At 43.8% G+C, this 26989-nt stretch overlaps 2 protein-coding genes across 4 annotated transcripts in view; both read left to right on the forward strand.

The window, feature by feature from the left end:
- CCDC18 (coiled-coil domain containing 18) overlaps positions 1-26989 on the forward strand; it is a 205264-nt gene that overhangs the window by 122136 nt on the left and 56139 nt on the right. The window lies entirely within an intron of this gene.
- The window catches only part of FNBP1L (formin binding protein 1 like), an 86413-nt gene that overhangs the window by 27667 nt on the left and 31757 nt on the right, over positions 1-26989 (forward strand). For all 3 annotated transcript variants that reach the window (XM_056843995.1, XM_056843994.1, XM_056843996.1), the window contains exon 2: positions 3738-3853. In XM_056843995.1, the coding sequence (XP_056699973.1) occupies positions 3738-3853 (116 nt within the window). The remainder of the gene's footprint in view (positions 1-3737; positions 3854-26989) is intronic.

Consider the following 26989-nt stretch of genomic DNA (forward strand, 5'->3'; position numbering starts at 1 on the left):
GATAAAGAAAAGAAAGTAGACAGGAAACTGCAGTATCATAGACCCTGCGTCGTCTCCTCTCGGTGGTTAAGTGATAGGAACGATTTGATGGTTACACCGGGGAGCTTCACTTCAAGTCTTCCAGTCTGCCCTGTCTTTTCGATGGTAACAAAGCCCTTCTTATTATCTTCCGGTCTTAAGAGGCGACGTGGCTGGACATTGAATCAAAGAGATCCGGAAGTGGGGGGGAAGGTTTTCGTCTCCCTCCCTCCCCTCAAAGCATTTAATTGGTAGTTGTAAAGTCATTCAAAAGTCCCTTTTATTTCGTCTACTCACTGATCAAGTTGATAAGGTCTTAGTCAGTTCATTTAATGGCATTTGTTTATTTAAAAAGTCTCGTTACGCTGGGCAGGGAGTCGCCGGTTTTCGTAGGTGTTTTTATCGTCATTCAGGTCTTCTCAATCAAGATAAAGGCAAAAAGTGTCTTTTTACTCACTCTGACTTCCAAAGGTGAGGCTTCTTGTTCTTTTCATAGATTCTTTGATGTTAATGTATAGAGGAGGTCAAAGCCTAAGGCCAAAGAGTCGTCCGTGGCAATGGTAGCCCCTATATGCCGGCGGGGACAGCTTCCAAATCTACGAGAGGCTTAATGAAAGCTCTCTCAGAGAATATGGGAGTCCAAACCGCTCTTGAAGGCTGCAGGGGAATTTCCTGCTTTCCGATCCACTATTTAGGATCGAGTTGGGGTGCTTTTTGCACTCCAAATCTAAACGACTCTTGGTGTCTCCTGGGAGCCCCAGGAAACAATGGCGCTCGGACCAAACGCTCTACAGGAAGTCCAGAGTCCAGGTGTTTATCCCTTTTGTTTCCCTGCCCAGTTGGCCAGGGACAACCCCTTCCCAGAGCTTACAGCTCAGTTGCAGGAACTGTTACAGAAGGGGGCAGTGCAGAGGGTCACCAGGAGACCCAGTGCCAGGGTTTCTTTTCTAGGGTGTTTGTGGTGGATAAGAAGGATAGTGGCAATAGGCCCATCCTGGATTTGCGACAGTTAAATAAATGTTTGTTTGTTAATAAATTTAGAATGATTTCTTTGCCTTCCATCATGGAGCTCCTTGCCCCCAGGTTCCTGGATGGTTGTTTTTGACTTCAAGGATGTGTATTTCCATATTTCCATTCGCAAGGACCACAAGAGGTTCTTGCGCTTCAGACAATGTTCTCAGGTGTTCCAATACAACATCCTGCCCTTCGGTTTGGCTACAGCTCCCTGTGTGTTCACCAAGTGCATGGCAGTGGTAGTAGCCCACCTCCACACCCTGGATGTCCCAAATCATAGCTTGAAACAGTAGCCTTTATACCATGCTGACTTTTGTGCAGTGGCTGCTATTGAACAGTAGCAAGCAACTGGGCCTAGGTATCAAGTAGCCCAGTGGTTGCTGTTGGGCCTGGATACTGATTCTTCCCTCAAAGTCCTAAACAGCCCTGGAAAGGGCTCTGACCCCTCCTCCACCTTTTACTGTCAGAAACCAAGGCTAGAATAAGAACATAAGAAAGGCCCTGCTGGATCAGACCAAGGCCATCAAGTCCAGCAGTCTGTTCACACAGTGGCCAACCAGGTGCCTCTAGGAAGCCACAAACGACTGCAGCAGCACCATCCTGCCTGTATTCCACTGCACCCAAAATAATAGGCATGCTCCTCTGATACTAGAGAGAATAGGTATGCAGCATGACTAGTAGCCATTCTAACTAATAGCCATGAATACCCCTCTCCTCCATGAATATGTCCACTCCCCTCTTAAAGCCCTCCAAGCTGGCAGCCATCACCACATCCTGGGGCTACCTACCAGCAGCTACTGAGGTTTCAGGGTGCATTTGCTTCTTAAAGCTACAGGTGCTGCTTTTTAATTTTGGTTTTTTTACCTCCCCACCCAGAGTAATTTTTCTGCAAACCTGGGGCTTTTCTCGGGTTTATAGAAAGATCTGTCTGGTCTATTCATGTCCCCAGTCTCCGGATTTAAGTATCCACAGATGGGGGCAAAGATGAGAAATATATATTGAGATATATTGATTCTAAAATTAACTGAAAAAATATGACATAAGGGTATTTCAAATCAGTATGTATCATAGTACTCTTTTTAATCTCCCATGTCTTGGCTTCTTTGTTCCCAAGTATATAGTCAGGCTAGTTATTTTGAATCCATGTATAACATACCGTGTTTCCCCGAAAATAAGACATACCCATAAAATAAGCCGTAGCAGCATTTCATAGCATTTGCGCAATATAAGCCATACCCCGAAAATAAGACATGGTCCCGACGGGACGGCGTGAAGACCGGGAGGAGCCCAGCTGAGCAGAGGCGGTCTCCCGCGGCCACTTCAAAGGCCCGCGAAGACCGGGAGGAGCCCAGCTGAGCAGATGCAGTCTCCCGCGGCCGCTTCAAAGGCCCGGCAACCAGCGCGCCCAGGGCTTGGAAGATGGGACCCATGTGTCCGGAAGGAGGGGGAGAAGGCTGCTGCAAGTCTTTCCCACCCTTATATGGACTCTGGGGGCGGGACCGGAATGGGGTGGTAAGGGGAGAACGGGAGCCGAGAGGGAGGACAGTTCCGATTCCCCCTCGGAATGGTCTGAGGCCCTCTCTCCTGATGACTACCCCGGGACAGGGCGGAGCACGAGTCCAGGTGGGGCCGCTTACAAGCTCTCTTCCCCAGCACCAACCAGCAACAGTCTGTGGTCTCTCTCATCCCACACAAACACCAGGGGATAGGGGAAAAGCTTCAGCAAGCAGTCTGCTAGAGCCCAGAGAGATCATCCCAGCTCCACTGTGCAGATTGGACCCAGTTCTCACTGGATCCCTGATAAATAAGCCAGCCCTTACACATCAGCTTTGCTGGCCTACGGTATCTCTGCTTTTCCTGAATAAATGTAGATTGTTGTACCATACTTAATAAAAATAAGACATCCCCTGAAAATAAGCCATAGTGTGTCTTCTTGAGGAAAAATAAATATAAGACAGTGTCTTATTTTCGGGGAAACACGGGTAGTAGAATAGTATAACAAAACATGTGTAGTGCATTAGTCTAAAAGTAGATTATAGCCACCAAAAACGTGGCTATAATTTCCGAATTAAACTTTCACACACACGTGTGTGTGTGTAGAGTTTCTCCATCTCTTTTTGTGCTACCCGATCATGCAGATGTTTAACATTACTACAGAGTAGAGCATTGCTGTGCCTGAATAGGTCTTCATAGTTCGATATGTCAACTCTGTCAGTACCATACATTCATGTTACTTCTAGATGATTGAACATTATGTATTAAAATAAACAGTTTAACAATTCATCTCAAGAAAGCTAGTTCAGGTATAATACTGGTTCTGTGTTGCCATGTATGATGGATATGGAGGGGACAATATAAAGTTTGGATGTAAAGATAAAACTAGGCTTACCTTTACAGCCTCATGTCACTTCACCTTTTCCTGTTAACTTCTGATGTTTCTTGCATGAAATTGGTAGTCAGTGCTGCTTCACTCAGTGCATAATGAAATTATGGAGCTCGCTGTCCCAAGCCTAATGCCAATTTAGCTTATTTTTAAAGAAGGTTAAATAAATTAATGGAAGGCAACTAAATGGAACCTCCACGTTGAAGTTGGGATTGTCTTTCAAACATTTTATATAGCACCTAGTTGTTTACATGCTTTATAAATAACAAATATCACCACTACTGTTAGTCCTGATATAATTCAGTATTTTTCTTTTTTACAGGATCAGTTTGATAATTTAGACAAGCACACACAGTGGGGCATTGACTTCTTGGAAAAATACGCAAAATTTGTTAAAGAAAGGATAGAAATTGAACAGAATTATGCAAAGCAACTGAGGTAAGTTTTTGTTGCTATTGTATCTTTATTACTCTATAAATTATTCTGTAAATCATTGTAGTCCAGTCAGTTCCATTCTTGTATAGTTAAATGTAACTTCCATAATGTGCAGTAGGAGTTTTTCAAGAAAGTGTGCTCAGGGTTGCTGCAGGCATGTTCAGTCAGTTTAGATAAAACCACTTCTTCTTTCTGATAATCAGTTACTTTTGCTGTAGCGATACTTCCTGCCAACCTGATAATATCCCCCACATTAGCTGGTGTAGTACACAAACAGGCTTGCACAATAGCAAGTATCATGACATACTGTGCAAGGCCAACAGGGCAGAATTGGACAACCATGAGCCACTTTTCTTCCTCATCTTGGCTATATTCAGGACCTATTGTGGCTTGCTTGACCTTTTGTGGACTGTCACTTTGAAGAATGCTTGAAAATCTTCAGAATTAAAATTTAGCTGCTCTGTTTTTCCCATGAGGCTGTGTACAGAAATGGAAGAACCATGTATGTCACCAGGTTATCTTTGAAGTTTTCACAGTAATCATTTGCCCAGCTGAAGAGGCAAGTGGTTTTTCATGGGTTAGTGGTTAGGAACTTCAAATAAATTACCAGCATTTCAGCATTTTGCTTTACTATTTTTGTCCATTTATTTATATATTCAGAAAATGTGTATGTATGCCACCTCTTTGGGCACCTGCTTGTGGCAGCCCACAAAATAAAACATGATAAAATAATAAAAAACACATAATTGTTAACATTAACAAATCATTAAAAACCCACCAATAACATTTTTTTTGCTAGTGACTACAAGTCCTTCTTGGACTACAATTAAAAACATGCTTGAAAAGAAGGGAAAATACGTTTGTTACAATTTCTAGGCAGTATTGGGCTCTTCTCCCTTGGCTTTAAATGAGCTGTAAAAAAAAAAGCCAGCTGCAACTGGACTCTGAGAAGACCCCCTTATTCAGCACTGTTATAGAGGTATTTCCCCCTGCATTATAATGTTACTGCTAATTGGTGTCACTGTTTATTTATGTAGATATTTAAGACTGTATCCCACTTCTTCAGAACACAAAGCAGCCAACAGGGCAAAAACACAATAATAAAAATAATAAATTATGGGAAATACAGGCCATAAAACCAATAATCTAATACAACCCCCACCTCAACAATCAATTGACCCACTTATGCAGGTGAGTAGGTATGTAAAGGTAGGTCGCCATCAGCATATGGACAGAGTTTCCTTGTTTCAGTGCTGGAGCCTGCTTGTTTTATCTGGGGTACCTGTTAGGGGTCAGAACTGGAAGAAGTCAGCCACAGAGCGTGAACTTTGCTCTCCTCTTTAGGTGTTGGCGCAAAGTGCTCACCCAGTAGTGCTAAGTGCCCTTTCTGTGCTTTTCGTGCCACCAAGATGTCTCGCCATTTGCACTAAGTCTGCACAGCAGGGAGCTATCAGACAGTGACCCGCGCCACGTGCCCTACCTCGTGAGTTGTGGGGCGTCCTGGCTGGGGCTCTTGTAGGGCTGGGAGAGCCACGATTGGGTGCTGGGGAGGGGGCTTGGCTGCCGCAGAGGAGGAAGGTGGTTGATCTTACCCATAGTATCTTGAACTGCATAGGACCTCATGGACATGGCTGCGGCAGTGGGGGGGGGGGCATTTGTATTTTTCATTCAGTAGGAGCCTATGGGCTGCAACGTGTTTTTTGAAGGTGCAACTTTGCGCCTGTGTCAGGGGGCTTTCCAGGGGCTTAGGAAGCCAATTAACTGTGACCACGCCCCACAAACCACCCACAACCTCGCTGATGCAGAGCCTCAATTGCACTGGTGCACAGCCGCTGCAGAGCTGCTTTGGTGCCTGAGAGCAGCACAGCAGCTCTGGGGTCCTACTCCAGCATAAGGGTCAGGAGGCTCCCTGTGCCCATTCACACACACACACCCCTCTTAGGATTGCACTGTCGGGAAATGAAGCTAAATTAGCAGGGGTTTTTTGTTCTGACACCAGTATAAGTTATATCTCTGCTGTCATCAGAATTGCAGAAATAAGAGAAGTAGGAGTTTATAAATCCACCACTAATACTTTTGGCTAGTAAACTACTTCTGGTTTTGAGTTAATCTTTATGTAAGCAAATTATGTGTAGACAGATACATTTAACTCTTCTTTTGCAGAAATAGTGTGAAGAAGTAATTTTAGTTGCTTAAAACTTAGAAGCTCTGCATTGGCAGAAGGACGTGACAACTCTTTAACTGTGGAAGTGGCCATCTGGGCATGGAGTAGGGGTCACAGGGGGTGTGGGTGGAAGTAGTTGGGAATTTCCTGCATTGTGCAGGGGGTTGGACTAGATGACCCTGGTGGTCCCTTACAGCTCCATGATTCTAAGTGTTCTTGCCTTGGTCTTAGCAGTTGGCATGCATTGCTATGTATGCATTATAAAAGGTAAAGGTCCCCTGTGCAAGCACCAGGTCATTCCTGACCCATGGGGTGATGTCACATCCCAATGTTTACTAGGCAGACTATGACTACAGGGTGGTTTGCCAGTGTCTTCCCCAGTCACCTTCCCTTTACCCCCAGCAAGTTGGGTACTCATTTTACCGACCTCGGAAGGATGGAAGGCTGAGTCAACCTTGAGCCGGCTACCTGAAAACAACTTCCATTGGGATCGAACTCAGGTTATGAGCAGAGCTTGGACTGCAGTACTGCAGCTTACCACTCTGCGCCACTGGGCTCTATGTATGCATTAAAATATGTTTTTATTAAAAATACGTATATTAAATGCATATAACATAAACATCAAATACCATTTCACATGAATTATTGCTTTACCAGAAATCAGCAACAATTGTAAAAATATAACACTAAACCTTTTACAAAAACTGAGGAATGGCAAATTCCTTCTCCATATGACAGTGTAATAATTTATCAGTGTCAGTCCATCTGAGAGTTATACTCTAATTATCCCTTTCCAAATAAATAAAAAGTCACTCATCTCATCTTAAGATATCAAAGTCAACCTTTCCTTCTCCATAATACAAAATGTTTATTTCAATTTGAAATAATTGTCTGGATCTAATTTTTCTATTTCTTTTCCAACATTCAGCAATTAAAATCTTTATAAAGGTAAAGGTCCCCTGTGCAAGCACTGGGTCATTCCTGACCCTTAGGGTGACGTCACATCCCGACATTTACTAGGCAGACTTTGTTTACGAGGTGGTTTGCCAGTGCCTTCCCCAGTCATCTTCCCTTTACCCCCAGCAAGCTGCGTACTCATTTTACCGACCTCGGAAGGATGGAAGGCTGAGTCAACCTTGAGCCAGCTACCTGAAACCAACTTCCATTGGGATTGAACTCAGGTTGTGAGCAGAGCTTGAACTGCAGTACTGCAGCTTACCACTCTGCGCCACGGGATATCTTTATACCTGCTAATAAATTAAATATCAATTCTGTTTCTTGAATTGAACCAAGTTGATTTCAATAATCTAACACTACCACTACTTTGTCAAATACCTTCTTGGTGTTAATATTAATATGCTTTTAAAATTTATTTATTTACGTCATTTATACCACACCTTTCTCCCTATGGGGGACCTGTGACAAACCTATTTTTCCCCACTGAGAGTATGCACACAGCCTCCTAAGATTCTCTGGGATCTAGTGTTGTTTTAACCTAGAAACCTTCCTCTCATTACCAGGTGTTCTAAAGGTAGCATGTGTATAGGCTTTGGGCTTCACCGCTGTGAGGTAAGTATATGTAGTGTGCAAGTAGTTCAAGGAGATCACTGAGGCAGGGTTTGAACAGAAACAACAAAGGAGATTTATTTATTTATAGGATAGTCTCAAGGAATAGAAGAACAGCACAGGTCTCCAGGCAGACAAGGAGAAACCTGGCTGAGGCACACAAAAAATTAAATCAGTTATGGCTTTAGAAAGTAGTTAGAATTTTCTTTAACGCCTTCAAACTCAAACGGGCTATTATTGATTAGCCACTAGGTTGGATCCTCTCACACTCACTCAGGATTCCACCCACACCAGCCTGTCCTTTCCCAAGAGTCAGACTAAATGGTACAAGGTCTGGTCATCACCAGAGACAGACCTAATAAATGGGGTACTCTATTCCATCTCAAAGATGGAGCTGAACCACTCTGCCACACAACCAGGCAGAGCTACCCCTCACTCTGTCTGCTCTTTTTCCTGAGCCAGGCCTGAGCTGTGTCTGCCTTCTCTGTCCCAGGCAGAACTCACTCCTCTGTCCTCCCTCCCCTCCAACATTCCAGCCCCCCTTCTGAAAGGTGATGGGATGTTGGAACAGCACTCCTATGGGCTCCTCTGAGTGGCTGATTTTTCCCTTCCAGGGTATGACAGGCTCCTGTCTGTCACACAGAGTGGCTTGCATCCTGCTCTTCTCCTCCATTTTATCCTCACAACAAACCTGTGAGATAGGTTAGGCTGAAAGTTCATACCTGGCTCATAGTCACCCAGGGAATTTCCATGGCTGAGTGGGGATTTGAACCTGGGTCTCTCCCAGATCCTAATCCAACATTTTAACCACGACACCACACTGGCTCCTTCTTTTTACTAGTACAGTTAATTGCATGCTTTATATTATTTTCTAATGTATCTTATTTTATATTATCTTCTAATAAATCCATGATGCTTGGTAATGCAAGATTAAGTCTATTTACCATGATTATTGTCTTTATATTAAAGTCTTGATTTAAGTATACTATTAGGTAATCTTATTTACATTCCATAGGTCTTTTCACTTGAAGCATGGAGTATTAGTAGTGACAATCAAAGGAAATCTCAGGGTGGAAGGTTTACTGAATAATCTAATACATTATTGATTCACAAGGTTCTAAGGGCATGAATCTCAGTTGCTCTTACATTGAATAAGCTAGGCTTATCTGCCCGCTACACACATGCAACCCATATTGTCCCTCCAGAATACTATAAACTCTTAGGGGTTTGAGCAGATCAATTTCCCCATATGCCTCTTTTTTTCTTTCTTCTTTTTCCATGCTCTCACTACTGTCAGAATTTCAGTGTTCAGCAGGATGTTGTGGGGATGGAGTGGAGGTCTTCATTTTACAAACATTTTTCAGCATATGTAGGGGGCCCCTAAATTATGCATACATATTGAACTTGATGACAGATGGCCCACTTTGATCGCGTTTGTGGTTGGTACTTGACCATGAAGTTTGCTGTTAGATGGAACAAGATGGAGGTATGCAAGAAGTCTTGGTGTGGTTGTGATAAACAATTTGGATGTCCCTTCCCTTCCACACTTAAATCACTCCTTCCAGTATTCAACAAGCTCCTGGGGTTTGAGCTTTGTTGCCTCTTTGACTCACAATTGCACTTACCATTCTGTGCCTCCTGGAGCATGCTATATCCTCATCACGTTATTTGGGGGGGGTAGTTGATTTTATAAAGTCTGCATACCAAGACAGTCCCCTGACTGACAGGTCTGTAGAGAAGTGGCATATACATTTTATAAATAAGTAGTATATAGAAAACTCTACCTGGTGACCACTGTGTAGTGGTAGCTTATGCAAAAGCGTAAGCTACCACTACACAGGCAAACTTCAACCACCAGACTACTATGTAGCATTAAGAAAACAACAAGGCTGAAGAAGCCATCATTGGTGAAAGCATCTATTACCTGGAAGACGTTTCCATTCTACTATAAGTGCCAGCTTGGTCTCCTTTTGAAACACCTGCAGCATACAGCCAGTGAATATAAAAGTCTGATTTCCCACTTGGACTCTTGGAAAATCTGTAGAAATTCTTTCTACTTTCGGGACCAGCTCTTACAAAGACTGAAATTGTACTGGAAAGTCTTTAAGATTCAAGGAGAAACATTAGACATAGATTTGTTGTATATATTGTTCTTTGACTTGTCTTTTGATATTTTTGTATAATGTTCTCTTGTTTGACTTGCTCACCTATAGATATTGCTTGCACTACGTTTTGTATTGACTATCTCCTTTTGAATATATGTATAGAACTGAGCCTTGTGTGGATTGTTTTTGCATAGATTTTAAAAGGAAAGCAGCTTGTTCTGTCTGCTTCCTTTTCATCTAAAGCTAATTGTTCTAAAAGGTTAACTTCCTTTGTTTCCATTAGCGATGAGTGTTTTCTTCAACATCAGCACTCCTGTGTTAGATGTAAATTTATGTTAAGCTATCTAGCACATGTGTTTGACAGTTACAGGGGGACTACAATACAAAGATTTCTGAATTTGCTTAACTTGTAAAGGAAGTGAAGAGTTGAATTTCCATTGTGCAAATTTCCAGTAAAGCTCAAATCTCCTGTAACATGATATACCAGGACCCCTAGAGGGAGTTACTGGATTTGGAAGTTGACTTGTTATTTAATTGTTTGATTATATAATTTTTAGTTCATGCACAGGCAAGTGAAGATGTAGTTATTTTAATTATTATAGTTAGAAACTTGGCAAAATATCTGGATGCTTTCTACTAGTCTGAATTCTAAATAGGATCCAAATGGTCGACACATGGTCTCCTGTTTTTTCCATGTCAGTTTGTCTTTAATTGAAATTGAAAACATAAGATTTTGATTATCCCAGTGTAGATGTGGCAGTTTCTCCTTCTAGCAGCTGTGCAGATGAACACTTACTATTCTAAGGAGATTTCATGCTGAAAACTCTGGCACTGCATTTTTACCCAGAAAAGCATTTAATGGAAATAGAATGTTCTTATTTTGTGATTAATAATCTCGTTAGTTTAAGCATGTTGAAGTCCTGTTGGTTTGAATTGAAGTATTGCGCAAGTGCTTAAATCTGTTTCACTCAAGTTAATGGTACTTCAAAGTGTTTGGTGTTGGCTGGATTGAGTGTGTATTTAAAAAAAATACCAGATTATCAATTACTGATGCTTCAGTTGTTTTCAGCATCAGGCTGGATGTGAGAATGTATGGCTGTCCCTGAAAATGGCAGCCTTCTGTTTCCTTCCTCCCCTTCCAGAATGATGTCAAAACACCAACAGTTCCACACCATCTATTTCTTGTGCGTGTGTGCACGTGCGTGTGCATTTTTGTATTCTTAAACTTTCTTTTCCTTCTTGGTACCATCTGTTCTTCTAGCGGGGGAGGGGGCTTCTTTTAACCCTTGCAAAGGCTATATGGATAAATCATGAAACTGTGTGGACAAAAAGCCACATGGAACATGGGTTGCAGTGAGGAGGGGAGTCAGGCAAGAATGCCACTCTTTCCTCTTGTACTAGAAGAAAAGCTGGTGTGGTGCAATGCATTGTTGTAAAGATGTTTTAGTATTGGTATCATAATGGTTAGCAGCTTTAATATTCCTTGAATTACTAAATTCTGTGTTGTTACTATTATCAGTCAGTGATGTGGGGGTAAGGAAATGCACAATATTAAGTCAACACAAGGTTTGGTCAAATAGGCATTAAAGAAGGGTGAGATAAGTACCCAGTTTCATTTTTGCTGGCTGCTGCATCTTGCCCTCAGGCGATCATTATCTCACTTTTTCACTTCAATGCTGGTCAGGTGAGGTTTGGAAGAGTAAATATTTGCTTCTGATTTTTCTATCCTCTTGCAAGGTATTACTTTTTACCGCTCATGTCCTTAAAATTACAACTTAGACTTGCTGTATACTGTAACCAAATAACATCATCTTTTTTGAAACTGAGACTCATTATGTTTAGTGTATGTTTTTGGTGGCAGTAGATAATTACAGCGTTGGAGAAAACTATGATTATAACTCTTTAAATCACATTTTTGATCTTCGTAAACTAGAAACCTTTAGGTGAGAAAGGTGAATATAAGCTGCTTGAAATGCTACATATTCCACAAGGAGGCTGAAGTTGGTTCCCAGTTCCTTATTCGCATTTCCTAGTTCCTGAATCCAAGCACAAGTATTGAGAGAAATCTAAAAGCTCTGCACCCCAAAATAAGGTTGGACAACCACACATCATACACCCCCACATTCAAGGGACTCTGCCCTCCAATGGGACGTGTGCTGGATCCTGATCCAAAGTCCAGTGTTTGTGCCAGCTGCTCCAAAGTGGGGTACCCTCAGGAAAAATGCATGTACAGACACTGGGGCCCAGCTGCACCCAAAACATTCTTTGGACCACTCCACATCACACATCTCCACACTCCGGAGACTGTCCCCTGCAAGAATATGTACAGAGGTGCCCGGTACAAACACTGGTTTGGGGGGCACCCCGCTGTGGTGGACCAAACTTTATTTTTGGGTGCAGAGGGCATGCAACTGTTCCACTTCCTTATTCAAATCTTCTTTGCAAATATAGGCCTCTTCATGGTGACCCAAATAGAAGCTCATGGTGCCAGAACCAGTGTTTGGACTAGGCACTTCTGTATGTCTTCTTGCAGGGGACAGTCTCCAGAGTGATGGGGTGTGTGATGTGGGGTAGTCCAAATATTTTTTGGGTTGCAGCTGGGCCTCAGAATCTGTATGTGCATTTGTCCTGAGGGCACCCCACTTTGGAGCAGCTGGCACAAGAACCGGTCTTTGGACCAGGCACCAGCCTACGTCCCCTTGGAGGGCAAAGTCCCCTGAATGTGGGGGTATATGATGTGTGGTGGTTCAAACTTTATTTTTGGGTGCAGAGGGCATGCAACTGTTCTACTTCCTTATTCAAATCTTGTTTGCAAATACAGGCCTCATGGTTCCACCCAAATAGAAGCCGGTGGTGCCAGAACCAGTGTTTGGACAAGGCACTACTGTACATATTCTTGCAGGGGACAGTTTCCCGAGTGTGGAGATGTGTGATGTGGGGTGGTCCAAAGATTGGGGTGCAGCTGGGCCTCAGTGTCTCTATGTGCATTTGTCCTGAGGGTACCCCACTTTGGAGCAGCTGGCACAAGAACTGGACTTTGGACTAGGAACCAGCCTACATCTCCTTGGAGGGCAGAGTCCCCCGAATGTGGGGGTGTATGATGAGTGGTGGTCCAAACCTTATTTTAGGGTGCAGAGCTTTTCAGTTTTCCTCAATATTTGTGGTTGGATTCAGGAACTAGGAAATGTGAATAAGGAACTGGGAACCAACTTCAGCCTCCTCCAGGTTCTTTCTGGGAGAGATTTAATAGTATTTAAATCAATACTGCTTTTTGTGAATTGAGTTATGTACACCCTTAGAGCTTAGATACAGGCCTTAAATGTTTATAGTTTCTCTTTAAATTACTGTCTACCTTGTATACCTTAATATAATCTCAACTTGGTTAAGATTAACCAATTTGAGAGCCAGTGTGGTGTAGTGGTTAAGAGCAGTGGTTTGGAGCAGTGGACTCTGATCTGGAGAACCAGGTTTGATTCCCCCCTCCTCCACATGAACGGTGGACTCTGATCTGTTGAACCGGGTTGGTTTCCCCACTCCATATGAAGCCAGTTGGGTGACCTTGGGCTAGTCACAGTTCTCTCCAAACTCTCTCAGACCCACCTACCTCACAGGGTATCTGTTGTGGGGAGGGGAAGGGAAGGTGATCGTAAGCCGGTTTGATTCTCCCTTAAGTGATAGAGAAAGTTGGCATATAAAAACCAACTCTTCTTCTTCTTAATGTGACAAAAATAGCCAATTTGAAATCAAATGAAATCAATATGACTGTTCATTGCACATGTGGAAAATGTAGACGGATTACTCTTAAACTGCTTCTGAAAAGGCTCTGTGAGATGCCCAGTTTAGGTTCTATTTGAAAACAAAGTAGAATCAGATCAACAGTACACATTTGTTTCCTGATGCAGCAGAACATTTTTCTAGACAAAACTTGGATCTTTAGGCCCTGAAAGCTATATCTGTTTATAAGTTTGAGGACTAGACATTTATGTTTCCCTCTCTTTGAAAAGGGACGCCCTCTTTCTGTTCCTCTGTCATCTTCAGAAATCTCATTTAACAGACAATGAGGTATACTTTTTAGATTACAGATATTCAGCATCTTCAGCTGGGAGGTGGGCTCCTCCTTTACTAAGCTGGGGGAAATCCATTCTCTCTGCTAAATAATTTGAGGTATCTGCAGTGTGCAGGAGTGGACTTGAAAACTTGTGCTGCTGCTTAGCTTTCAGATACAACTCCCATCAGGAAATTAGAGGTTACTCCAGAGCCCTCTACTGTAACCTCTTATTTCTTGAAGAGAGGTGCACCTGTTGGGTTGAAAGTAGTATGTACTTATTTCTTTTTAGCCAAAGTGGTTGTCTCTGAGCAAAGGCTCAAGGACTAGCCTTGACTTGCTAAAGGCAACACATGAATTGCATATATGTTTGGTTGTCATGTGTTGTCCATCCAGTCATGTTGGAGCTTGAAAATTAAAGTTTTTCCATCTGTAAGAAAGAAATTTGGTTGCATTCTAGGAAAATTAGAATGTGAAATGACAAATCTTATATATTGATTTGAAATCAAAGGGGTTTTAAAATCTGCTGCCTTTGTAGCCTTTGCTAGCAGGATGAAAGTGATCCAGATCACTGTTTTCATTTCAATTATTCTGTGGTCATGCAGCGTTGTGAGAAGCCAGAACTCTTAAGTCTTGTAATGAAATGTCTTACTACTCCCCCCACCGAATTACTGATATGTGGGGAATTTACCCCATTATTTCTGTGTTGTCTGTACACATGCATGTTAGACATATGTTTGTATGAACAGACACTTCCAATCCGGCACCTCACTTCACACTAAAATAGTAAGCATGGGAAAGAAACCTTTCTTGTGCCATCTTTTGCTTGTGTCCAAAAGAAACTTCTGGTTAAGGTGTTTAATACCTGGCAAGTTTTAACACCTATGTTGAAATCTGGACTCAGACCAAGGATCTGTGAGAAAGAGACATTGCTATTAAAGCAGGTTTGGAAGGAAATTTCAAACTGGATATATTGACAAGAAAAAGTTTATGCAACAGAATATAAAATATACTCAAGCAATCAGATTATTAACAAACAAGTAACACTGGACTAGAATACTCACATGGATCTGTAAATGTTCCAGATGCCCAACATTTGTGCAATGTATAAACCCAAGAGAGAGAATTGGAGGGAGTATTTGCCGAGGGGAAGAGGAGTAGAAAGCAGGAACATATCGTTACCTTTCCCAGTAGGATTCCAGACCAAGGATTTGATATCTTGGCAGAAGGGCATCCCAGACTTTTAGTCCAGTGATCCCCAACATTTTTTTTTCTGGTGCCCACTCCCATCCACTCCCATCTACCCAAATCAAAGAGCTAATTCTGGCTGTCTGCCATCTCTTTGCAGCAGTGGATGCTTCAGAAGAGTCCAGGAGGCATCACTTTTCTTTCTGTAAGGAGCACCCATAAACAGCTGTTTTCATCATAGGAGGACCCTTGGCTTGGAGCTTCCCAGTATTTGGTGATTGAACCATGATAGACATTTGGTGGTGGTGCCCACTCAATGTCCTCAAAATTCCAAAAATCCCCACCGGCTCAACAAGTCAGTCAACAGGTGATTGTCTGAATGTTTTGTCTTTTGTTCCAGCAAACAAGTCCAGCTAAGGGCCAAGTGAAGTAGGGAAGAAACAAAGACAGGCAGGTAGCATCTGTCAGGAATGGGAAGGTTCTGTAGTAGCACTTGGGAGTGTTACCCGCAGAAACCCACCCTCGGGGTAGCTACTGGTCCTCACTATAGAACTTGAAGAAGAATGACGTACAAAAGATTTGATTTTCTCAGTCTTGGAATGGGGAGGTGTAAGCTCTAGCCCTGCGGCAAACCCATAAACAGATTCTAGCAGACGGCAAATCCACGAAAGCAGTTTTATTGGTTAGAATCGACAGGTTTCAGATGCCATATTCAAAAGGACACTAGTAAGGGGCAAAGGCAAGGTACATAGCATATATGGAAGAGCAAAAGGAGATAACTGGTAACCCAGGCAACCCCCCTCCCAGAGGAAGGAAGGAGTACTTGGCGATTCCCACAGTATGGGAATCTATGAAGACTAAACACGGGGCATACACTGGCCTTGGACAGAATAGCACCACAGCACCTGGAAGCAGCACAATCACACTACCGCATACCATCCCCATGGTCTGCTCCTGACAGGAGGAGAGTACCAATGAGCTTAGATGGAAGTTACCTGATTGGATGGAGGTGTGGTGAAGAGTGTTCAGATGATATTGGAAAACTTCCAAGTAAAGAAAGGAGAGCAAGTCTTGGGGTGGGGAGAAGGCATGGTCCTAGTTATACAAAGATGCTCCTACTTATACAATGTTGAGTTTGAGCACTAGAAGCAGACTGGGGGAGAAAACTTCAGTAGTTAGAGTCTGGAGTCACTGGAATCTCCTTTGTTATGGAGGAATGTAGCAAGGACAAGGGAACATTGTATCAAGACCACCTTGGTTGAACTGAAATCCTTTGTTTAATAGTCTAAAAGCATTTGGCACTTGCATGGATCAATATCCTTCCGAGTTACATTGTGCCTCTTAGTATCTGCCTGAGCTTTTTATTTTGGCTAGACATGTCTTCTCCTGTCACTTTTCTTGTTTTTCTCCCTCCCTTATTCTGTAAATGGCTGAAGTGATGTTTTCTGGGCCCTGTGTAAGAGGCGGGTACTAGCTGGTCACAAAATAGAGGGAGTAGAGAAAAAGGCCAACAAAATGGAGACTTAAAGGAAATGATAGCACGTTATATGTTAGAACACTGTGGACTTTTGGCTCCACTGTGTTACCATGCTTTCGGTTTACAGGCAGCCATTACATGCTAGTAGTCTCTAGATATCTTATCTTCTAATGTTTGCTGAGTGTTTAAATTTAAATGACCCCAAATACCATCTCAGAACCATAAATCCACTGATGCCCAAATGCAGATTGGATCAGCCTGGGTCTTCAGTGTGGTTTTTCTAGAATTATTGTTTTGGGGTATGTGTAGAGACTTTCCATCTGATATTTCAGACTTTCTAGGAACTTAGCCAGATATTGCTAAATTACGAAGGTGAGAGAAGCTAGGTGAGCCATTCACATGCTAATTTGCAATTATGATCCTCCCTTGCTGCCCAGCCAAACTGTCAGAATGTGGGTGCTTTTGAGCTTTCTTGTTAAGTAGTTTTCCTTTCTTTTCTGTAAAACAGCAGAAAATCTCTTCAAAAGACTTTTGCACAGTTGCTCGGTTACAGCATTTTTGCTCTATCTCGGGTGGGGAACCTTTTTTCTGCCAAGGGCCGTTTCGATATTTGTAACATCATTCGGGGGCCGCACAAAATTACCAACTTAAAAATTAGCCTGCTATAATTAATTAATTAATTAATCAATTAAACATTAATTAACTTTAAACTGCGGCGCAGCAAGCACACGGGGGGCATGGAGGGTGGCAAGCACAAAGGGGGCGGGGGGCATGGAGGGTGGCAAGCACACGGGAATGGAGGGTGGCAAGCTCACAGGGGAGAATGGAGGGTGGCAAGCTCACGGTGGGGAGAATGGAGGGTGGCAAGCACAAAGGTGGCAGGGGGGAGAATGGAGGCGGGAGCTTTGCCCCCCCGGGAACTTTATGCCACGGTGCGGCTAGCACAAGAGAGGGGGAATGGAGGCGCGAGCTTTGCCCCCCCCCCCCCGGGAACTTTATGCTGCGGCGCGGCTAGCACAAGGGGGGGGGGAATGGAGGCGGGAGCTTCGGCCGCCCCAGCAGCTTCAGGCAATGGAATGGGGTTGCAGCTGGGGGAGCGCGAGGTGAGTGCTGCGTAGGGGCCCACCGAGCTGGTAGCATACCACCTACTCACCCGGAAAAAGCTGGTAGGTTGCAGGGGAAGGGGCCAGATGCACGTATTCTCTCTCACGAGAAACAGAAAACAAGCCGGCCAGATGCACGTGTTCTCTCTCACAAGGAACAGAAAACAAGCAACAGGAAGCCGGGAGACTTGGGGGAAACACCCCCAAAATCATCCAATCAGCCTTCAGTTTTTTTGCGCATGCGCTCCTGCTTCCCAGTGAAGCCTGAAATGCCGAGAGGAGGGCCTGGCTAGTGATAGCTAGCTCCGTGGAGCTCTTGGCCTCAGCAGGTGGGCTGTGGAGTTCCTGGCCCCGGCAGATTGGCTGGGAGCCGGACAAAATGATCTCACGGGCCGGAGGTTCCCTACCCCTGCTCTATCTGGTTCAGGTTTATTGCATATGGCCAAGGGCCGTTACAAGAACTGATAAAAATTCATATAACAATAATTGATAAATGTTACATTTTGGTAACAGATTTAAACTCTCTTCTTTTCTGTTAAAGTTGTGCTGATGTTTGTGAATTTCAATGGCTTCTCTGTGTAATCTGACAAAATAGTTGGTAAAGTTTAAGAATGAATAAGGCTTGGCTTCCTGTCCTGAAAACCTCCAGACTAACTACAGTCCACAATAGCCATGCAGATTAGCCTTGGATTTCACACATTAACAGATCACTTCAGGATACAATGGTTCCATATTAACATACTCATTAGCACATTATCTTGATACTTACAGGACAATGATTGGCACATTACCTTTGATACTTTTTGCAGGATAATGATTCAGCTCAAACCCAACCCCTTTCTGACTATATATTACTCTTCCTACACACTTGACACTGAGAGACACTGTCCTTCAGTGTTACTCCTCTGAAGATGCCTGCCACAGCTGCTGGCGAAACGTTAGGAAAGAAAATACCAAGACCACGATCACACAGCCCAGATCACCTACAAGAACCAGACAAGACAGATCTTTCAGCAAACTTGAAAATGCCCCACGTTTGCAAAAAAATTCTAAAATCTAACCTCCCCTTAATAACAGAAGCAGCACTGGTAGCTTTAAAAAACAAATGCCCTCATTGGTCGTTGCTAGGCCACCACAACAGTACTGCAGTACAGACAACTTGCTGCCCCATGACTTGTATGACTCATCCAGGCTCAACAGCAGCCACCCCACTGAAGCCAGTGTGGTGTAGTGATTAGAGTTTCAGACTAGGAGCTGAGAGACCCAGGGTTGAATCCCTATTTGCCACGGAAGCTGTGTGACCGTGGGCCAGCCAGACACACTCAGTCTCTCTTATCTCACAGGGCTATTGTGACAATAAAATGGAGGAAAGGAGAATAATGTAAGCTGTTTTGGGTCACTATTGTGGAGAAAGATGGGGTATAAATTAGATAAATATATCTGAAGATGAGGGGGCAGATAAAGGGTAGGTTGGCTGGCGGGTTGGTCGGAGAGAAGGAAGCAGGGTAAAGTGAGGGTATGGGGGTTGCCAGGAGAAGGGAAAGACAAAATAGTATGGGGAAGGGGATACAGAGAAAAGTAGGTGCTCTGTGCAAGTTTTTGTGGATTTCCCACTACACAACTGTGCCACAGTTTCCCTGGGTAGAGGCTAATGCTAAAGATGGGGGCAATTAAAGGTAGTCTGGATGGTGGATAGGAAGGAGAGAAGAAAGCAGGAAAGGGGAGAGACTACAGGGGCTTTTAGCAAAAGGAAAGAAGAAATAGTGGGGGAGGGTTAAATGAGATGTCCTTATGGGTCCCCTGCTTGTAAAATAATATTTAGTTGATTAATTATTTGCCTTTTAACTGATTAACGTATAGAGATCACTCCTGTCAATACAGACATGAAATAGGGCCCTGCCTCGGCCAAGGCAAACATTTTTGAATACTCAGGAGGCTCCCTAGTTGTGCAGAAAAAGATTTGCTTGTTAAAAAAAAAATCCCCCATCAACTCAACTAGAGCTGAACATGCTCATTGCCATGTGGGAGCTACAGAATGTTGTGGGTGGGGGCGGGGGGAAGGAAAGTGTTTGAGCCTCTGAGACCTTACAGCATCTTTAGAGCTGGATTGGGATCTGGTAACTCTAATTTCCCTTAGCAATAAGACCAGGATGCTATATGTTTTTAAGAGCATGACCATTTAAAACCTCAAAGGATCCCCTCCCACTCTGTATGGCTTCAACTTGGGGCCAGGTGTACAGCTTACTGTGCAGCCATTAGTGTTGAGGTTCAGAGTTAGATGAGCAAGAGACTATTTGCCTAACCCAGGAGTTCAGGAAACCTGCACTGGAAGAGGGGATGATACCCCTTCCTGATATTTCACAAGCCCTCAACTTATAAACTGTGTATTGCCAAAAGCTCAAAAATCTACCTCTCTGAGATGTTGAAGGAAGCAAGGCATGGCATGTGGAGTGTTTTACCTGAGCTCTCATCACATGTTAGGTAGCTAAGAAAACTAGTCAGATCATAAATACCCAATTGTTTCTACAAATACGGCTCATACTATGCTGGCTAGAGGTCATGGAATCCTACTCAGCACCACCCTTAGTAAAGAGGTTTCTTTGAGACATTGAAACTAGTGCAAGAACTTGTTATTTAACAAGAACTACTACTTATTGTTAGGAAAGGTCATTTAATTTTTTTCCATAAAGGCTAAATTATATGGTGTTCCTGGATGACATACCAGAACCAAAATAGCCTCAAAAATAAACAAGTATGCCTTTACTGTTCAGATCTACTGATTACAATTCCCCCCATAAAACTTAAGATCATTTATCAACTGATTAAGCTCATCAGCATGCAGCCCTAATTAGAACTCTTATGTTTAAGGAAGGTAGAATCTAGCTTGCTGCTTCTAAAAATAACAAATTTGTTTTTGCAAGTCAAATCACAGCTGCCAGTTTCATAGACCTTCCTATTTGGGTAATGTATCTTACCTTTTCTGTATTGCTGGAACTTCTGAGACTTGGCCTCCACTTGAAACTTCTGAGACTTGGCCTAGCTTAAGTAGCGGGTATTCCATTTCATACAACCATTCATATCACTTTAATCATTTATTGTTATGTGCTTTTAGTGGCAAGTCAAGCCTTTGGGATGTGAAAAGGACAGCAATGAGAATTTTTTTGTTTTTATCTTGTGAGAGACCATTTTGTAGACCTATTTCCACATTTGTCTTTATCCTTATCAATATTTTTTTAGGTTAGCTTGACCCTGTTTAATTTTTCCTTGTACAAGCCAACACTGAGGAGCCCCGTGTTGCAGGGTGGTAAGCTGCAGTACTGCAGTTCAAGCTCTGCTCACGACCTGAGTTCGATCCCAACGGAAGTTGGTTTCAAGTAGCCGGCTCAAGGTTGACTCAGCCTTCCATCCTTCCAAGGTTGGTAAAATGAGTACCCAGCTTGCTGGGGGTAAAGGGAAGATGACTGGGGAAGGCACTGGCAAACCACCTCGTAAACAAAGTCTGCTTAGTAAATGTTGGGATGTGACGTCACCCCATGGGTCAGGAATGACCTGGTGCTTGCACAGGGGACCTTTACCTTTACCTTTTACAAGCCAACAATCTGTCTTCTTTACATGTGGAAGATAGAACACGTCTTTGCTCAACCTTTTTTCAAACTAAAACAAACAAATAAAAAATCAATAGAAGATTAACTACCAGTGGAGAGTACATGCCTTGGTTGTTGAACATTCAGACTAGCCTATTCTTACAAAGGCTTATTTTTCTACTATCCCTGAACTGGTTTCTGTTTACCAAATAGACCAAAGTTCCAATTTCAAATTAACCCCTCTCCCCCAAATGCAAATGTCCAAATTGGGGCTGTTGAAATTTCCCCCCCGTATAATTCTGGTTTAAATGGCCTCCCCTCCTCCCCGGGAAATCCCGAATTCCCCTATACTGGTATAGGTAGGAATTCAGGTTTAAATTCGGGATTCCTGAATAATTCGGCCATTTAAAGCCATTTAAACACATTTGTGGCTTTCCGCAGCTCTGGGGGATTTTTGTAGGTAGCTACCCTGAAAATGTAGGACTTCTATCTGCAAAAATGCCCCCCCAGGAGCTGTGAAAAAAAAATTCCCTATGCCTCTCAATGGTGGCAACAGCTCCTGGGGGGGCATTTTTACAGGTAGAGGCCCCAAACTTTCAGGGAAGCTAGAAGGGGCTCTCCTTGCAAGGACCCCCAAGTTTGGTAAAGATTAGAGTCTTCCAATGCTTTTGAATGGAGGAGGATGGGGGCGACCCCTTCCAGACCCCATAACTCCGGACCCCCAGCCTAATCTTCACCAAACTTGGGGGTTCTTGCAAGGAGAGTCCCATTGTCAGGACTGTTGGTTCTCAATGCCTGTCATAATGTATATAAGAATGTATATAGAATGTAGTGGTGTGGTAATCTGAACTCTCCAGGCGGGAGTTGGGAAGGAGGAGCGGTGTGTGTGTAGGGGGAGTGTGTGAAGGATTCACACAGCTCAGCAGAAGAGTAACCTTGGGAGGAGATAAGCCACATGGATTGGGGGAGGTGGACGTGGCAGGCTATAACCGGACACCACTGGAATGTATGGTCATTAGAGTCTTGACACTGTTGCCAGAACTAAGAGTTTTGCTGAATGTCGTGTGGAAATACAATAAATCTTTGGTTACTTCAGAACAAACACCAAGTGCTTGGAATTTATTGGAGTATTGTCGGGACAACGAGAAACCTCACACCCGTCTAGCTACCCTGAAAATTTGGGACGTGTACCTGCAAAAATGCCCCCGCAGGAGCCGCTGAAAGCCGGATATTCGGGAATGGCAAATTCGGCTTTGCCAACCTCCTGGATTTTGCTGATTCGGTATACCCGAACCAGAAATTTACCGAATTTGCATTTATCTGGTATTTTTCTGGTTCGGTTTTGACCAAATCAACAGCCCTAGTCCAAATGCATATCCACTTATCTTTTCCAAGTGCAACATGTTTGGAGTTCCTGATTCCCCCCACCCTTTATGTTTGCAGGTCATATTGAGATACAGCCTGGGTGTATTTATGTTAGAATGCCTTAATATTGGATAGTAGGTGGACCAACTAGGTGACTATGCTTCAGAATGGGTCCCCTGGTGCTGGAGAAAGAAGAGCAGTTTTACAAGGCAAGTTATAAGAATAAAAATCCCTGGGGAAATGGTGATGTCATATTTTCATCCAGAAATGAGATCTGCTACATTTTGCTTCAGAATTACCATTAACTTTTCTTTATTTGGAGATGTCAGGTCATAGCAGAACTTGGCTTGGCATTCCCACGGCCTCGCACCTGACTTCTGTTGCGACTTCATCAGTCCTGAGATATTCCAGCTTATCTCCCGTTGCCTGGCAGCAGCCTGTCCCCTGTCCCAGAAAGTTGCTTTTAGATCTAGCCATGCACATTTGTAACCATTGCCTGCTTTGTTCGCCTAGGAGGCTGTCAGCTCTGTTGTCTGTGACCCGCTAAGTCTTCCAATGAAGTTTTTTACTTTGGATCGTTCCTGTCTGAGTGAATACTTAGGAAGAGCTAGGGGTGGACGCCTGTCTCTGACATTAAGCAAGCAATCTAATTTCCCCCCCTATCTCTCCCGGCTGAGATGACGGCTGTCTCCGCTACACACCCATGAGTGGATGGGATGGAGACAAAGGGGGGGGGGGCTCCCGACACCAAGTGGGATAAGACCCAGCTGGTGATTCCCGAGAAACCTGATGCTGAGCCGGACAGAGGCGGGTGGAAAGCCCCGTGTGTGACCACGCGACGACAGTATGGAGCGGGTCCTATCAGCTGGAAGGGGAGTTGGAGCTCCAAGAGACTTTGCGTGACTCTCAGTTTGGGGAATTTGGAGCCCGTGGAGAGTCCTGGCACTGGGGTGCCGGAGTATTACAAACACCTCGTTGGAGAACTGTGGACGAGGAATATACTTGGCTCCAGCAGCAAAACCAGGCCCTTTCGGAGCAACTGGTTGACTTGCGTGGCCTAGTAGCAGAAATGTGGCAAGAGATGCAGGAGCTTCGAAGGACATGTCCCCCAGACGACATCCTGGTGGGTCAGTGAGGCCTGGACGGCCAGGTTCCTGGAGGGGGAGACCAGGTTGTTGCGGTCGGCGATCAGAGGGGCCATGTCCCACCACCTCAACCGGTCCCGGTAGCGCCAGTCATCCCGGGGGTTCCTCAGAGGCCGGCGCCCAACGCCCCAAGGCCTGACAAGTTTTTCCAACGGGACTTAAGGGCAACTTTCGATGGCTCTGGGGAAAGGTTGTCATACTTCTTAATACAAGAGGACGGTTTTATGCAGGAACAAGGAGGCACATTTCCGTCAGAAGAGAGCCGAGTGTGTTATGTTGGCTCTTTGTTGGAAGGAGAAGCGGCTAGCTGGATGGTTAAACTTTACAACATGGGGTCTCAAGCACTGCTATCTCTAGATGACTTTATGCACGCTTTGCGATGGAGGTTTGAGGACCCATACCAAAGTGAATGGGCTAAGACCGCTCTCCTGCAGCTCCGACAAGGGTCCCAGGCCGTGGCGCAGTATGCAAGTGAGTTTCAACTGCTCGCCAGCAGGGTTGTGGGTTGAAGCGAGGCTACTCGAGTACAATACCGTGAGGACGTGATCGGAATCATAGAATCATAGAGTTGGAAGGGACCACCAGGGTCATCAACCCCCTGCACAATGCAGGAAATTAACAACTACCTCCCCCCCACACCCCCAGTGACCCCCACTCCATGTCCAGAAGATGGCCAAGATGCCCTCCCTCTCATCATCTGCTTAAGGTTATAGAATCAGCATTGCTGACAGATGGCTATCCAACCTCTTCTGAAAAACCTCTGGAGAAGGAGCGCTCACCACCTCCCGAGGAAGCCTGTTCCACTGAGAAACCGCTCTAATGGTTAGAAAATCCTTCCAGTATCCAGACGGAAACTCTTTTGATTTGATTTCAACCCACTGGGTCTGGTCCGACCTTCTGGGGCAACAGAAAACAACTCAGCACCCTCCTCTATATGACAGCCCTTCAAGTACTTGAAGATGGTTACCATATCCCCTGTCAGCCTTCTCCTCTTCAGGCTAAACATACCCAGCTCCTTCAACCTTTCCTCATAGGACTTGGTCTCCAGACCCCTCACCATCTTCGTTGCCCTCTTTGGACACGTTCCAGCTTGTCTACATCCTTCTTAAATCGTGGAGCCCAAAACTGAACACAATACTCTAGGTGAGGTCTAACCAGAGCAGAGTAAAGCGATACCATCACTTCGCCTGATCTGGACATTATTTGTCTGTTGATACACCCCAGGATTCCATTTTAGCTACCACATCACACTGCTCGCTCTTGTCAGTGTTTGGTCTACTAAGACTCCAAGATCCTTTTCGCACTCACTACTGCTGAGACAAGTCTCCCCCATCCTATAATTATGCATTTGATTTTTCCTACCTAGATGCAGAACTTTACATTTATCTCTGTTGAAATGCATTTTATTGGTTTTATCCCAATTCTCCAGCCTGTCAAGATCATCCTGTGTCCTGGCTCTGTCTTTTACCATATTTGCTACCCCTCCCAATTTATTATCATCTGCATATTTAATAAGCATCCCCTCTATTCCTTCACCAAATCATTTATAAAGATATTGAGCAACACAGGGCCCAGGACAGATCCCTGGGGCACCCCACTAGTCACTCCTCTCCAAGTGGAAGGGGAACCATTAACAAGCACTCTTTGGGTGCGATCAGTCAACCAATTACAGATCCATCTAACAGTAACAGGATCTAAACCACGTTTTCCCAATTTGTCAACAAGAATATTATGGGGAACCTTATCAAAAGCCTTACAGAAATCTAGATAAACTATGTCTACTGCATTCCCCTGATCCAGCAAGGTAGGAACTTTCTCAAAAAAGGAGATAAGATTAGTCTGACACGACTTGTTCTTGACAAACCCGTGCTGGCTCTTAGTGATCAGATCCATCTTTTCTAAATGCTGAACAACTGACTGCTTGATGATTTGTTAAAAAACTTTTCCTGGTATAGAAGTCAAGCTGATGGGTCGGTAGTTACCTGGGTCCTCCTTTTTCCCCTTCTTGAAGATGGGGACATTTGCCTGCCTCCAGTCTTCTGGCACCTCACCTGTTCTCGAAGAATTTTCAAAAATAATGGACAGAGGCTCAGAAATTACATCTGCAAGTTCTTTAAGTATATTCCTGTTAGGCAGACGGGAAGTAAATCTTCCTCTTCACTGTTCATGTCACATGCTTTATTTTTTTTAGCGAGACCTAAATAAAGCTGTTAATCTTTGTGGTTTAACATATCAGTTGTTCAGAGGATATTCACATGTTTTTCTCAAGTCAATGGGTTGAAGACCAAGAGAGACTAAGGAATCATCAGCTTTTCCCCATGGTCGCTTGGATGGGATATACTGAAGATACATAGGTTGTCTTGTCTAAATCAAGCTTCCTTCCCTGGTCAATTGGAGGTAGGATAGGTGTAATGTACCTGCATTCTAGTAAACACTTCAGTTAGGCCATTGGGTGAGTGCTGTGGACTTTGAAGTCCAGGATTGAAGCCAAACTCCATTTTTTTTTGTGGGGAAAAGCTTCTCATTGTCATCAGTCTTTTCTAGGTCTGAGAAGCTGATGAAATGTTTTATATTTGGACTGCACAGTTTTAAGGCTTAATTTCTCTACAAATCACTGATTAATATTGTGGGGTTTAATTGAAATACAGCACATATTTTATAGTATTCAGGAAGTGTAACAAGAGGAAGCAACGTAAGTTTCCTGTTGAAGTACATGAAATGTATACATTATTCCTTTGTGGGAATATCTGTGGTCAGTGAAGGAAATGGAGGCCACTGGAATTCTTGGAATTCTTGTTGAACTCTTTGAAAAGCATAAGTCCAGCCACTCCATTGCTGCTGCATCATTTGGAGAATATGCTGTTCTTTCTGGCTGAAACAAAGTGTCTGTGTTACTCCTTCTGAAACAGACCGCTAAAGAGGTTGCTGTGATTGTTAATTGTAGTGCAATTCCAATTTGTTCATGTTGTGGGTAAAAGAAAACATGCTTTTTTGCTTTGGCCTTTGTTTTTAGCTATTGTTAACTTGAGGAGCAAGAGATTAACACAATACGTTGGCTTTGTCCCAGCGGGCTCAGCAGAGTACACATTTTCCCTCCTTCTGCCTACAGCATTTGAAAGTCTGAGGATCCAGGCACCATGTTTACATTTATTAATAAGAAGGGCATTGTTCGGCTAATTTGGCAGGGAACTCTTTGGCAAATATTAAGACACTTAGTACACCATGATGCTTTACTGAATCATAAGAAGGGGCCATACAGGCCATCTAGTCCAACCCCCTGCTTAATGCAGGATCAGCCTAGAGATGCTTCACTTTCTGTATGACATCTCCTTAAATTGTACACAGGAAAAGAAACTGCAGGTTTTTTTTCAGATCAGTGAATAAAAGGATTGTTGCT

Source organism: Euleptes europaea, chromosome 2 (genome assembly GCF_029931775.1).
Source record: "Euleptes europaea isolate rEulEur1 chromosome 2, rEulEur1.hap1, whole genome shotgun sequence".
Taxonomy (NCBI): domain Eukaryota; kingdom Metazoa; phylum Chordata; class Lepidosauria; order Squamata; family Sphaerodactylidae; genus Euleptes; species Euleptes europaea.